The following is a 15,204-nucleotide window of genomic DNA, read 5'->3' as shown; positions in this document are numbered from 1 at the left end:
CTCTGCGTATCTATTCCTGGCCATCTTTGTCTTCCATTCCCCACAGTGACTATTATAAATATTTACCCTTTTATCCCACCTCCCACTCCTCTCAGGGACTGGCCCGTGGTGCTTCTAAGAGGAAGTTAAGCTAGGCATGGGAGAAGTCTGTTGACTGTGCTCAAGCCATGTTTCTTTCAATTCTTTAACTTCACTAAAGTCTGTTTCAACTTTGGAGCCTTTTACTTGGAATTCCCACTGCCTAAAGGACTAAACTCTTCCCTTATCTTTTACCAGCCTTGAGTTTTTACCTCGGAGATCTACCGCCCTATCTAAAATAGCCCCTGTACATCAGTTTTCTTTCCTTATGCAACTTGTTTATCTGTTTCAAGGTTCTTGCAGGTTCTAACCATGGGCTTATTTCTATAGCTTAGTGGTTAGAAGTATAGTTTCTGAAGTTAGAATGCCTGGTTGAAATACTTAATTCCACTCTAATTACTAGCCCTGTGACCTAGAACAAAATGCTTAGCCTCTCTCTGTCTATAAAGTGGAGACAATAGTAAGTATGTAGCATTGCTTTAAGGATTAAGTAAGTTTACACATGAAGTGTTTAGAACAATGCCTAGCAAATGCTCAGTGAATACTAGCTCTTACTCGCTATGGCTTGGTACCTGTTCTTCCTACTGCACTGTAAGCTTTGAGCACACAGACCACATCTGTCTTGTTAGCTGTTCTGTGCTTAGCACTTGGCAATAGTGTGCCTCAGAAAATATTGAACAATGTGTTAAAGTTGGGTAGAAATTAGGCTAGTGAAAAAGGGTGGCTGGAAGGACATTCTTGGTGGAGGAAAGGACATGTGTGCACATGGAAGCATTTGCAAAGTGTATTCGGGGAATGGGTCAAGCAGTGGCTCTCAGGATGCCCTCTACACTGCTGGTGTCTGTCTCCTAGCTCGTGGTCTCTGAGCTGTTGGCATAGTGCATTGGAAACAGCCATGAATATAATGATAATGACCAATTGTGGGATTTAAGAAAAGGACAACAGAAATAGTAGACAATAATAGTATGTAAGTCAGGAGAGCATAATCTGTATTAAAATTCTCATTCAAGCGAGTGGGGTCAAATAATAACTTAAGATTTTGCCACATGTAAATGGAAAAATTTCAAGGTAAATCACTGGAGGTGTGGGTATTAACTATACATAATTTGTAAGCCAGGGAGAGAAGAAATGGAATAACAAAGTAAATAAAGAGCATGAAATTCTGACAAGGCAACAAAGAAATGAAAGGAGGAAAAAATAAAAGATGAGACAAGTGAAAGCAGATGAGATGGGCGACATAAGTTCAAGTGCAATAAAACCTTACCAGATGTGGCCTGTAATAATGTTAGGCCTTGTTTTCCTTTCGGCTCCATTCTCAAATGGGACGGGTTAAATTATTATCTTTCCTGGAAGACATAGGGTGGGAGAAAAGTAAGTTAGGAGGTAATTGCCTTCTGACCAGTCAGGATTTTCTCAGTTTAGTATGCAACCTGGTGGGTACTTACAAATTTCAATATTTTCATGGTATTTTTGTGACAGAATACACTGAAAAATATTATTAACCTTATAGTAACATGAAACTATATTATATTTTTTATGATGCTTATTTTTGGCAGACTTTTTAGTGTATATCAAAATAAAAATTAACATAAATTTTGTCGGAACACAGAGATTGTCAGATGAAGGCAAAAGTTAAAGAAAATCCTCTGAAGAGCAAGCTGGGGTAACTACATAATATCAAGATAAGATTATAAGGTCAAAAGCATTAATGGAAATAAAGTTCATCACATTTGAAAATTCACAACAAAGATATAAGATTTTTATCCCAGGAATAAATCAACAAATCCATCATAGCAGTGAGAGATTTTAATACACATTTCCTGGATTTGGTAGATGAAGTGGGGAAAAGGTTTTGTCAAGACAGAAGAGATTTAACTAAATAAGAAGCTTGATTTTAATAAGCATACAGCAGAACCTTGAACCAAAAGATTAGGCAAAAAAAACTGTTCTTCCTCTGGTGCATATGGAACATGTATAGAAATTGATTTCACAGTAGTCCATAAAGCCAAGCTCAACACCTTTCAAAGAATTGGCACCACAATCTTCTTTGAGTACTGTGTATCAATTTAGAAGTCAATAACAAATAAGCTGTAGAAGTTCTTATAGTTTTTTAAGTGATTATATTCTCAGTAACTTATGGGTTAAAGAGGAAGTCATACTGGATATTTAAAGATATTTTGACTTGAAGAAATGAAAACATAACATATTGAAACATATGAGGTATAGGTAAGGTGGTATGTAGGGAGATTTTATAGCCTTAAAGCTCATATTATGAAAGAATTAAGGCTGAAAATTAATTTGCTAAATTAAGGGAAAATACCAGAATAATCTCAGCAAAAGTGGAAAGAAGGATATAACTAGGGGAGCAGTGGAGTAGAAAGAGAGATACAATAAGAGGATCAACAAAACTAAACTTTGGTTGTTGGAAAAAAACAAAATTCTGGAGAGATGAAGGAAAAAAGAAAAATGAGATGTAAAGAGACACATCAGGACATTTTCAAGTATAATAAAATATAATTTTAGACCAATAAATTTGAAAACATGTGAAATAGAAGTATTGCTAGAAAAATATAATTTCCCAAAACTAAAAAAAAACAAATAGCCAATAGTACTCTAACAAAGACATTGCATCAGTAATTAAAAATTTTCCCATAAAGAAAACTTCATCCCGAGATGGTTTTTACAAACTATCAAAGAATAGATCTACAGATATTTGCAGAGTGAAGTACACTATCCAATCCATTCTGTGAGGTCACTATAACTTAACACCAAAGCAGACAATGAATGAAAGAGGGAAATTATAAGCCAACATCTTTTATGATATTAGTGTAAATAATTTAAAGAAAACATTAGCAAACCAAATTAGTGGTATGTGAAAAGCAAAATATACTATGCTCAATACTTTTAAAAGAGCAACTTCAAGAATTTCATTAGAAGACATGCTACAGAAATAATGTACCTCTTCTCTAGATTGATAACTGTGATTCGATATCATTGGGAAAAAACAGCCTACTTAATTTTTTTTGAGGAACTTGTCAAGCTGAATCTAAAATTTATATTGAAGAGCAACTCCCCAAGAATAACCAAGATATTCATAAAGAGCCATAAGAAGCTGGAGACCTACCCTATCAGATATCAAGGGTTCTCGTTAATTGATAATTAAGACAGCGAATGGTACTGCTACACAAATAGACAAGTTAAAAAATGGAACATAGTTCTCCAGAAACAGACCCATCCATATTTGGGATTTGCCACAAAAGAGAAGTAGCTTTGCAAATCACTGGGAAAAGGAGAGACTATTCACTAAATGGGGCTGGTGCACCTTGTTATGCAGGCAGACAAAAAGGAAGTTATATCCTACTTCAGACTACACACAAAATCAGCCTAAATGTGAAAGGTAAGCCATAATACTTCAAGGGGGAAAAACAGAAAATATCTGTATCTCAGTGTGGGAACAATTTATTTTAAGAAAAACATGGAAGTCAGGAGGCATAAATGAAAAGATTGATAACTTCGGCTTTATTGAAATGAAGAGCATCTATTCATGGAAACCATAAACAAAGTGAAAAGACAAAGAGAAGGTTATTTGCTAACTTATAACCTGTAGGATTGAAATCTGATATATAAAGAACTGTACATAACTAAGCCACACAACCCATTAGACAAATGGGCAAAAGATATGAACAGGCATTTCACATGGGGAAACATGAATAGCAAATGAATATGGTACTCGAGATGTTCAACCTCGTTAGTAATTTGAAGAGAAAGGCAATATAAGTCCATTGTGAGACTATGTTATTTAAGAACTTCACCAAAACTAAGTGTTTTGTGGCTGTAAGCTACAGAATTTGAAATTCATTTATTCATTATTATTTACTCTGTGCCAGGCACTGTTCAAGACACTTTGGTCACATCAGTAAACAAAATCAACAAAAAGCCTTGCCTTGTGGAAGATGCCCATACGTGTGTGAATGTGTGGGAAGTGGGAGGGGGGTAGGGTCAAACCATAAACGATTGCATTAAAATAGAAAATAGTGATAAAAATAGCTATAAATATTACAGTCCAAAATAGTGTTATAAGTAGTATCAGGGACTGTCATGCAAATATGGAATGTTAATACTTGTGTTCTGGGACAAATAGAAGTTTAATTGTGATTGTATATACTCAGATCAAAATTACAAGTGGCCCTTTTTTAAGAAAACATGACAATAATTGTCTGAAAATTGCATTTGACTTGACTGCCGTCTTTATGTGTGATTTTCACACAAAGTATAGAATAAATAATCAATTTAGACTACAGTCCAAAACTTTTTTCAGGTATATGCATTAATTCAACAAATAAATGAGCACCTTCTTTGCACCAACCACTTTAGGTACTTGGAATACAGTAGTGAACAAAATGGCCCAAATCATGGCACAGGTCAGAGTTGGTCTTAGGAAAAAACAGATATAAATGGCATTACTGCCAAGAAACTTGTAAAAAAAGCAAAAAGTTAATGAAAAATATCTAAGGCTATATAATATTATTCATTTTAAATGTTGAAGATGAGGTACCAGGATTTTTGAAGATTCAAAAGTCCCTGTCCCTAAGTTTGACTTTCTTTCTTTCTTACTTTTTAACAGTCATTGCTTATTTTCTTACCTTAGAGGAAATTTGAGTAGGAAATTGATAGCGTATTTTGGGTATATTCCAAATATCACACCCAAATGTTACAACAGAACATTAAGAAATTTCTTTCTGAACCAGTGCAAGAAAAAAACTAGCATAGATCCATTTATTATTACCTCCCAATCCCTACCTTCTAGCTTTAGTATTTGATAGGTTATTAACTTAGAATTTGGCAGAGTGCCAAAAATAGTCTTTAGTGAGATTTTGCTGTAGTTTCAGTGTCCATTTTCATCTAAATGATTAAAATTATCTAACGGACCATCAAATGCTTGCTGCCATTTCCAATAACCTATTATTGTGAATTGGGATTTTTTAAACTTAGTAAGAATATTAAGTTGGAAAAAAAAACTGCTATTCTGTAAAATGGCCAATAGTGTCAATTTTATTTATAAGTTTAGTTATGTTCATTAATCAGCTTCTTTTATTTTTTCAGCATTGATGCTGATGGGACAATGACAGTAGACTGGAATGAATGGAGGGACTATTTCTTATTGAATCCTGTTACAGACATTGAGGAGATCATCCGTTTCTGGAAGCATTCTACTGTAAGTACACTATCTACATTAATTCATGCCTATTTGGAGCTGTCAGCCATGGTGATTACCCGAGGGCATTCTGTAACACAGGCCAGGGTGCCCAAGTTCCACCAGCTCCTTAACTTTTCAAGTTCTGCTTATCCTGTTAGGTGTATAGTCAGAGTATCTTAAGAAACCTCGAGATGCATAAACATTGCAGATGTTTGAGACTTATTTTTTCCATTCTCAAAACTTGAAAGAGGTACTGCCTGCAAAATCTTATGAAGATACACTGTCCAGTTTTTATTGGCATTTAGGTATTCTGCCATAGGGAAGTGACTTCTTATAGATACTATATTGCCTCACTTATCTCAGCACTTCATGCTTGCTGAGGATCTGTTTCCTTAGCCATTGATAATGGCCAGAGCCCCCTTCTGAAACTTTTTCCTTGTTTAGTCACCTGACTAGATTTATCTCTGGCTTAAGTTTCTTAAAATAATAATCATTAAAGATTAAAAAAAGTCTTTGGCTCAGTCCACTTAGCATTTCACACTCGTCTGTCTATATTCCTCAAAAAGTTCTACGTTTAATGAATTTCATTAATACTCTGCTAAAATATACTGGTGTAAATAAAGTTCAGTTTATTGTACAATCCAGTTTTGAAACCAACATGAACTCTTTGAAGGAGTTTTTAATGGTCTTGTCTTTTATGCTTATTCATGGACTTCAGTAAATTTTATGTGCAGAAATGAAGCCAGAGTTCACATTGCCACTAGTAATAATGCCTAAACTTACATAGAGCATTGTAAAATTATTGGTGTTCAGTGCCTTTTCAACTGTGAGTATAAAATAAAACCATATTAGTAATTCAGTTGTCCCAATACATTTTATACTTATGTGAAGTTATATTTACATAATCAAATCCTTACTGTATATATTTGGAGATAGTTGATAACAGTTGAGGCTACAACTGTGTATGTGTTTTATTGATAGTAAAATTAAGAAAGAGAGTGTTATTTATTATAATTTCTTGTCCTTACATTCTTACCTGTAAAATCTTTTATACCAGAATCATTTGGATTATAAATTATACAAATGTTACCATACTAAACTTCATTTCTCTCAAGCAATATTTGTAATCTATAGGAATGTTTAGAATAGATTAGAGGATGCATCATTTTAAACAATACCTCACTGTTAGCTAATTTTAGATAGAATCTGCTCATGTTTTAAATGACAAGTCAGATTTATAAAAATATTTATACACAGTCTGTATAGGAATGAGTTTAGGGATATTCACATGCATAGTTTTATTTCACTTTTATTTATACATTTAAAGAATATATTATGGTATAATTTTGAGTATCTTTCAAGAATTGATGAACTCATTTCTTTTTGTAGCTAATAAGGATTCACTACATCTGACAACATGCCTCCCTTTCACTTGACTTAGACCAAGAGGAGAAAAGTTGCTCTAAATCTATTAAGAAAGAAAGTTGTAGTTGCTAGCTTTATAAATTTGTAATTACTGTTAATTAGCCTGTCTTATGAACTGATATTGCACTTCATTTAGTATAAATGAGTGAATTTATATGCTCAGGTTGGTTCAGTATGCTTTCTAAGGAATATACTATAAAATAATATCTTAACTCCAAAATAACACATGATTCTTTCCAAAACAAACCAACCTTCTGTAATGATCTATTTTTAATTGAAGGATCATGGCGATCTTCTTTCTATTTTTACAGGGAATTGACATTGGAGATAGTTTAACAATTCCAGATGAATTCACAGAAGATGAAAAGAAGTCTGGACAGTGGTGGCGGCAGCTTTTGGCTGGAGGCGTCACGGGCACTGTCTCTCAAACTAGTACCGCCCCTTTGGACCCCCTCAAAGTCATGATGCAAGTGAACTGCATGATCTTGTGTGTAAGTCTGTCCTAAATATTTTAAAACAATGGGAAATAAGATGCTTAAAAAAAAAATTTTTTTTTAACTTCTCAGTAACGGTCTTTCATACCTTTAAAAAAGTCTCTACTTTATTGGTATTACCCTAAATTCAGTCCATGTAAGTATTTCAGTGTTTTACCAAACCTTGAATTGTTGGTATACATGTGTGATGAACTTTGAATCTATGGTGGTCTGTGTTTAATTATAAAAATGTTTAATTCGAATGTTTAATTAGAAAAAAGTCTCCAGCCATTATTGTAGGGTTCTCCTCAAATTATTTATATATTCCTTCTATTTTTATGTACTTTCTCAAAAGTAGAATATTTATGAAATCTATAATCTTGGAACCAGGATGTAATTTTTAAAATTATTCTAATGCAAGGTTAACAGAAAAAGACCTGGATTTCTATACTGACTTTACTGTTTACTAAAGTGTAGCTTGGGCTGGTCAAATTGAAAAGGAATTTAAAGTTTATTTGGTGCTCTTTCTGGTGACTTGTTTAGTACACATAGTAACACAATGAGGTGAGAATTTTATCCCCATATTAGCTCATGGTTCTTACACTGCATGAATGCTGAGGTCTTATTTTCCTTTCTTCTGGAGTGGGAATAAGAATATAACAAGGACAGTAGAATGAAATGATTTAAGGTATGTGAAAATCCCAGATACACTGAACACCCTATTGGAATATACTGGTTGCTTAAAAAATATTTTGAAGATTGTGTGGTTATATTTATGATCAACATGTTTTATATTTGTCCTTAGATTTCTGTACAAATTGATGTCTGATGATATTTTAAATTAGCATCCATTCAGACTGTATCTGAGGCTCAGTGTATATCTAGGGGTAAAGATAATGCTTTAAAGAAAAAGGAGGAGGATTTGGTGTGGTGTGTTTCTTTAGGAACAACAGTAAGTTGACTTTGAAGGAGCTTGAATAAGCATTCATCTTTTTCTTTGTCATGTTTCAATGTAAAATTTATTTAAAATAAAATGGTTATCTGTACATTTTAGTTCCTGTAAGTTCAAGGGGGTTCCCAAAACTACCTTTAGGTTAAGTAATTTAATAGGACTCACAGAATCACTAGAAGATTTTACACTTATGTTTATGGTTTATTACAGGGAAAAGATACAGATTAGAATCAGCCAAGGAAGAAGTGCATAGGGCCAGGTCTGGAGAAGTAACAAATACATAGTTTCTGTTGTCCTCTCTCCGTGATGTGTTACTTTCCTGGCATTGATGTGTGACAGTATGCTCAGAGTGTTGCAGACCTACCAAAGAAGCTCACCTGGACCTTTGGTGTCCATAGTTTTTAATTTTTTTAATTTTTAAAATTGATCAAATGGTTGTTAACAACAATAAAATTCTGTATAGGGGAGTCAATGCTCAATGCACAATCATTAATCCACCCCAAGCCTAATTTTCATCAGTCTCCAATCTTCTGAAGCATAGTGAACAAGTTCTTACATGGTGAACAAATTCTTACATAGTGAATAAGTTCTTACATGGTGAACAGTACAAGGGCAGTAATCACAGAAACTTTCAGTTTTGATCACGCATTATGAACTATAAACAATCAGGTCAAATATGAATGTTCGTTTGATTTTTATACTTGATTTATATGTGGATCCCACATTTCTCCCTTTATTATTATTATTATTATTATTATTTTTAATAAAATGCTGAAGTGGTAGGTAGATGCAAGATAAAGGTAGAAAACATAGTTTAGTGCTGTAAGAGGGCAAATGTAGATGATCAGGTGTGTGCCTGTAGACTAAGTGTTAATCCAGGCTAGACAAGGGCAACAAAACATCCACGGATGCAGAAGATTTCTCCAAAAAAGGGGGGTGAGGTTCTAAGCCTCACCTCTCTTGATCCCCAGTTTCTCACCTGATGGCCCCCTTGCGACTGTGCCTGTCTTAGGTTGTTCCTCCCTTGAGGAATCTTACCCGTCTCTGGCTAACCAGTCATCTTCCAGGGCCATACAGGGAAATGTAAAGTTGGTAAGTGAGAGAGAAGCCATATTGTTTGAAAAGGTTAGCTTTTTACTTCTTTGCAGATTTATGCCCTGTGGCTTCTATGCCCAGCATTTGTCTTGAGGTTTCTTTACCACTTGGAGGAATTATGATACTCGGTAAATTCGATCTGAGGCACGAATTCTATCTAAGGGTTGTAATTAGGAAGGAATAAGAAAAGGTATAGAAGTAGCAGGCAGAAGAGAAACATGGGAAGATTGATTATTTCTTTGACATATCTTCTTGTAGAGTAACTTAAGCATGTATAGGTTTTAAACTACTAATTAAATTGTGCACACACATTAACATAATAGGAATACAGTTACATAACCAAAGCAGATCTATAATTACCAGCCGTCTCCAGTGAAACCAAGAAGACCAGTTAGGCATCCTAGGCATTTGTGAAAATTTGTCTATGATATGATGGATATTGTCCAACTGTACTTGAACAGTCTGAGAGAAATCAGTGGTGTCCATAGTTTTTATTGTGATTTGATCAGGGAATCAACATAGGAGATAGTTTAACAATTCCGGATGACCTTTAGTCTTCAGCCTCTCCCATCTTTTTTCTTTTTTGTTAGTAGTAACTCATTTTGTGTAAGTTGAAACAAAGAAGAATTTCTGACTTCCTTAATTATTTTTAATTAGGTTTAAGCAGTTTGTATATAAAGGAAATCATAAGGTCTAGTATACTTTAATAGCTATCACATCTGTAGTATGAGCCAAGTAATAATTTCAGTGCTCAGGAGGTGACACATTTGGTACATTTTCTTCTGAATTTATTGCCTGGAGTGGTCTTGAGATTCAGCCATAGCTGGTACATTTTTTGCTTCTGGTGTGAGGCCGTGTGCATCCCGGTATCTGTGGCTTTGATATTCATACCACCCAGCTGTTTCCAGACCCATTTATATTTCATGTCGGTATTACTTCTTGGAGGGGTAATATAGTACCTGCAATACCTTTAAAAATTTTTCTTGAACTGAACCTGTTAACATTTCAAAGGATGTTCTGTAGCTTAATGTACAGTTTGGCTCACGTTGTCTTATGAATGTTCTGTATTCTATTTTCAAGTACATCTTGCAGTTATAGACAGTATTGGGGAAGGTAGAGTTCATATGGTTACTTTAGAAATAGGAACAAGAACATTCTACCAGTATTTTATACCATTTTGCTTTTATTTTTAGGTCCATGGTTCAAAATCAGGAAAAACGAACATACATAGTGGCTTTCGACAGATGGTGAAAGAAGGAGGTATCCGCTCCCTTTGGAGAGGAAATGGTACAAATGTCATTAAAATTGCTCCTGAGACAGCTGTTAAGTTCTGGGCGTATGAACAGGTAATCATTATCACCTGTTGAATTTATTAACAAAGAGGAGTTAACACAGATTCAATAGCAACATATAATACTTCTTGGATTCTTATTTTAATGCACAATTTTCCATATATATGGAAATGTCTCTTATACGAGATTACACTAAATTCAAAGTGTCCTCCTGACGACATTCTGGGATTCTGAATTTCATGTTAATTATAAAGTCTTTTGTATTCTTTTCTAAGTAGCTCTTAAAAGAACTGTAGACTTCTGGCTTATTCATTTTGAATTGAGAATGGAAGTTGCACACCAGCACGAATTTTATGAGAGTTTCCCAGTGTAACATCCGGGAGGACAACTTAAGTCAAGGTCCTCTGTGTACGGTGACGCTGCTGGGAAGTGGATGGAGCTGAGAGTGAAAGCTCCTTGAGGGCAGGCTCTCGGCTACTGCCCCTGCGCTCTGGCCCTGAGAGCCTGGCGTTGGACAGGTGCTCGGTGCTCCTGGTGGGAGGGAGGGAGGAGTGGATTCATTTACCTGAGTCAGCTTCTCAGTGGACTTCGATCGTCTGCGAGGCTGCTTCAGCATAACAACATGGTGTTGAGAGGAGATAGGGTAGTGAATTTTAGAGTTTGGCTCCCCTTTTTGACCATTAACAGAACTGTCTAGTTGAGCATCCACAAAATTACTTTTTCCATCATTTCTTTTACTGTTGCTCATCACTGACTCTAAGAACCTTGAAATTTAACTCCATCTTCTGTTTTGTATCATTTCAAATAGATTTTTGGTGATTTTGGAGTGTTTTGTTCTTTTTTGGGGTTCATTGATATACACTCTTATGAAGGTTTCACAAGAAAAACAATGTGGTTACTACATTCACCCTTATTATCAAGTCCCCCCATACCCCATTGCAGTCACTATCCATCAGTGTAGTAAGATGCCACAGAGTCCCTATTTGTCTTCTCTGAGCTACACTGTCTTCCCTTGACCCCACGCACACCTTGTGCACCAATCATGACACCCCACAATCCCCTTCTCCCTCCCTCCCCACCCGCCCACTCCCACCCCTCCCCTTTGGTAACCACTAGTCCCTTCTTGAGTCTGTGAGTCTGCTACTATTTTGTTCCGTCAGTTTTGCTTCGTTGTTATACTCCACAAATGAGGGAAATCATTTGGCACTTGTCTTTCTCCACCTGGCTTATTTACTGAGCATAATACTGTCTAGCTCCATCCATGTTGTTGCAAATGGTAGGATTTGTTTCTTTCTTATGGCTGAATAGTATTCCATTGTGTATATGTACCATATCTTCTTTGTCTGTTCATCTACTGATGGACACTTAGGTTGCTTCCATATCTTGGGTATTGTAAATAGTGCTGCAATAAACATAGGGGTGCATGTGCCTTTTTGAATCTGAGAATTTGTTTTCTTTGGGTAAATTCCTAAGAGTGAAATTCCCGGGTCAAATGGTATTTCTATTTTTAGTTTTTTGAGGAACCTCCATATTGCTTTCCACAGTGGTTGAACTAGTTTACATTCCCACCAGCAGTGCAGGAGGATTCCCCTTTCTATGCATCCTCACCAGCATTTGTTGTTACTAGACTTTTCTATGTTGGCCATCCTAACTGGTGTGAGGTGATATCTCAATGTGGTTTTAATTTGCATTTCCCTCATAATTAGCGGTGTGGAGCATCTTTTCATGTGCCTGTTGGCCATCTGAATTTCTTCTTTGGAGAAGTTCCTGTTCGTATCCTCCACCCATTTTTTAATAGGGTTATTTGCTTTTTGGGTGTTGAGGCATGTGAGTTCTTTATATATTTTGGATGTTAACCCCTTGTTTGATATGTCATTTACAAATAAATATATTCTCCCATACTGTAGGGTGCCTTTTTGTTCTGCTGTACAGAAGCTTTTTAGCTTCATGTACTCCCATTTGTTCATTTTTGCTTTTGTTTCCCTTGCCCGGGGAGATGCATTCAGGAAAAAGTTGCTCATGTTTATCAAGAGATTTTTGCCTATGTTTTCTTCTAAGAGTTTTTTGGTTTCATGACTTACATTCAGGTCTTTGATCCATTTTGAGTTTACTTTTGTATATGGGGTTAGACAATAATCCAGTTTCATTTTCTTGCATGTAGCTGTCTAATTTTGCCAACACCAGTTGTTGAAGAGGCTGTCATTTCCCCATTGTATGTCCATGGCTCCTTTATTATGTATTAATTGACTACATATGTTTGGATTTATATCTGGGCCTGTCTATTCTTTTCCATTGATCTATGGGTCTGTTCTTGTGCCAGCACCAAATTGCTTGATTAAATTGGCTTGATTACAAATTGGCTTTTAGTAGAGCTTAAAGTCAGGGAGCATAATACCCGTAGCTTTATTCTTTCTTCTCAGGATTGCTTTGGCATTTGGGGTCTTTTGTGGTTCCATATGAATTTTAGAACTATTTGTTCTAGTTTATAGAAGAATGCTGTCAGTGTTTTGATAGGGGTTGCATTGAATCTGCAGATTGCTTTAGGCAGGATGGCCATTTTGACAACATTAATTCTTCTGTCCATGAGCATGGGATATATTTCCATTTATTGGTATCTTCTTTCATTTCTCTCATGAGTGTCTTGTAGTTTTCAGGGTATAGGTCTTTCACCTCCTTGGTTAGGTTTATTCCTAGGGATTTTATTCTTTTTGATGCAATTGTGAATGGAATTGTTTTCCTGATTTTTCTTTCTGCTAGTTCATCATTAGTGTATAGAAATGCAACAGATTTCTGTGTATTAATTTTGTATCCTGCAACTTTGCTGAATTCAGATACTAGTTCTGGTAGTTTTTTGGTTTTACACCTCCTATAAGCCCCACCTCCAAACGTCATCATACTGGGAGGCAGGCTCCACAATCTGCATTGGGAGGAGACATGATTCAGTCTGTAGGAGGTATTAATTAATGTGGATTAATTAATGGAGTGGATTCTTTAGGGTTTTAGTAATAGAAGTAATTTTTACCATGAGTAGAGAAATACAGTTTTACTAGGAGAAGTATTCTTGTGTACTTGCATGGGGCTCTTTGGATCCTGAGGAACAGAATCCTGGCTGGCTTGGGAAATAGGAGCCCCTGTATGGATGCCTGCAGCATTAAGGGGGGCAGTGGACCCTCACTGACCTGTCCCTTTTCCATGTGTTGTCTTCTCTCTAATGACTTAACCACTTCTTCCTCCGGTGTTGGGCTAATTACTATTGCAGACTCACATCACACTTCTAAGAAGGAATTTGGTTTGCTTGGCTTATGAGCATAGTCTGTGTCTGGGCAGCTTTTCTCTCTTCATATAGAAAGATAATATATTAATGATGATAACATGTAGTCCAGTTGCTGGGTGTCCACCATGGCACTGTACTACATGTATCATCTTACTTAAAACTGTCAGCAACCCATGGGATAGGCACTGTTATCACAGGGGAGGGCAGTGCAGCATGGAATGTTCATGAACTTGCTCCAGGCCACCTGTTTCTGGGGTTCCAGCCTAGATCTCCCTGACTCAGGAGCTCCCGTTATTAACATACTGGCCTGTTGATATTTTGGCTGCTGTGGGGTCAGATTTGCGCAGTTGGCCGGATCAGCTGTGTTGCTGCTTTAGAACCAGTGGGCCACATGGGCACTGGGCTTGGTGTGTTTGTATAATTCTATGTATCACTAATAAAAATGTTTTTTAAGTTGTTCTGTTCATGTTTGTTTGCCACATATTTATTAGTTTTATTTGTCCTCGTGAAAATAAGCTCACCTCGAAAAAAGAAAACTATGGGGAAAATAGCCAAAAAATTATGAGCACTTTATTAATCCTGGGATAATGCATCTGGGAAAGAACAACATTCTGTTTAATCAAAGGAGCAACTGGGTCCCATCTGTGGAACATCTGTGTTCTCTGTAAATCTAACTTGAAACCTCCTGTACAGTAAATGGAACGTATCCGCATTTAAGCTCTGCTTTCTTCTATATATTGTTAATGCAGTGTCTGCCCTTTAAGAAATATCATCATATTGTCAATTATTTGATTTCTAGGAGCTCATTTATATTTTGGTACTGTCTTAGCTCAGGCTGCCCTAACAAAATACCATTCAGTGTTGGTTTAAACAACAGAAGTTTATTTCTCACAGTTCTGGAGCTGGGTGTCCAAAATCATGGCACTGACCAACTTTGTCTGTGGAAAGGGCCCCCTTCCTGGCCTGCAGATGGCCACCCTCTCACTGTGTGCTCACTTGGCCTCGCCTTGATGTATACATGTGGAGAGAGAGACAGAGGGAAGGGGAGAGAAAAAACTTTCTGGTGCCTCTTCTTTGAAGGGCATGAACCCCCTCATGAGGATCCCACCCTCATGACCTCCTCTAACCCTGATCACCTCCTATAAGCCCCACCTCCAAACGTCATCATACTGGGGGGCAGGCTCCACAATCTGCATTGGGAGGAGATACCATTCAGTCTGTAGGAGGTATTAATTAATGTGCATTTAAAATTTTATACAAGAAGTTGCTTACTGAGGAAGGGCAGAAAATAGGGACATTTGAGAGATTTGTTTCTGGTTCCATGGCTGGAGCAACAGCACAGACTTTCATTTATCCTATGGAGGTAAGTACCATTGTCAAGTCTGACTGCGTTAATGGTGTTTGTATTAATTATCTAT

The 15,204-nt window shown here is 36.3% G+C and overlaps 1 protein-coding gene across 7 annotated transcripts in view; it reads left to right on the top strand.

Moving 5' to 3' along the window:
• The window catches only part of LOC108388365 (mitochondrial adenyl nucleotide antiporter SLC25A24-like), a 109,827-nt gene that overhangs the window by 77,940 nt on the left and 16,683 nt on the right, over nucleotides 1-15,204 (top strand). For all 7 annotated transcript variants that reach the window (XR_012130251.1, XR_012130252.1, XM_073234338.1 and 4 more), the window contains exons 7-9: nucleotides 5,182-5,293; nucleotides 7,012-7,191; nucleotides 10,414-10,566. Coding sequence is in view for 5 of the 7 variants with exons in the window: in XM_073234338.1 (XP_073090439.1) it covers nucleotides 5,201-5,293; nucleotides 7,012-7,191; nucleotides 10,414-10,566 (426 nt within the window). In the remaining 2 variants the exon portion in view is untranslated. The remainder of the gene's footprint in view (nucleotides 1-5,181; nucleotides 5,294-7,011; nucleotides 7,192-10,413; nucleotides 10,567-15,204) is intronic.

Source organism: Manis javanica, chromosome 4 (assembly GCF_040802235.1).
Source record: "Manis javanica isolate MJ-LG chromosome 4, MJ_LKY, whole genome shotgun sequence".
In the NCBI taxonomy this organism is placed as follows: Eukaryota; Metazoa; Chordata; class Mammalia; order Pholidota; family Manidae; genus Manis; species Manis javanica.
The sequence above is the reverse complement of the archived record's forward strand: the minus strand, read 5'-3'. Positions and strand labels throughout refer to the sequence as shown.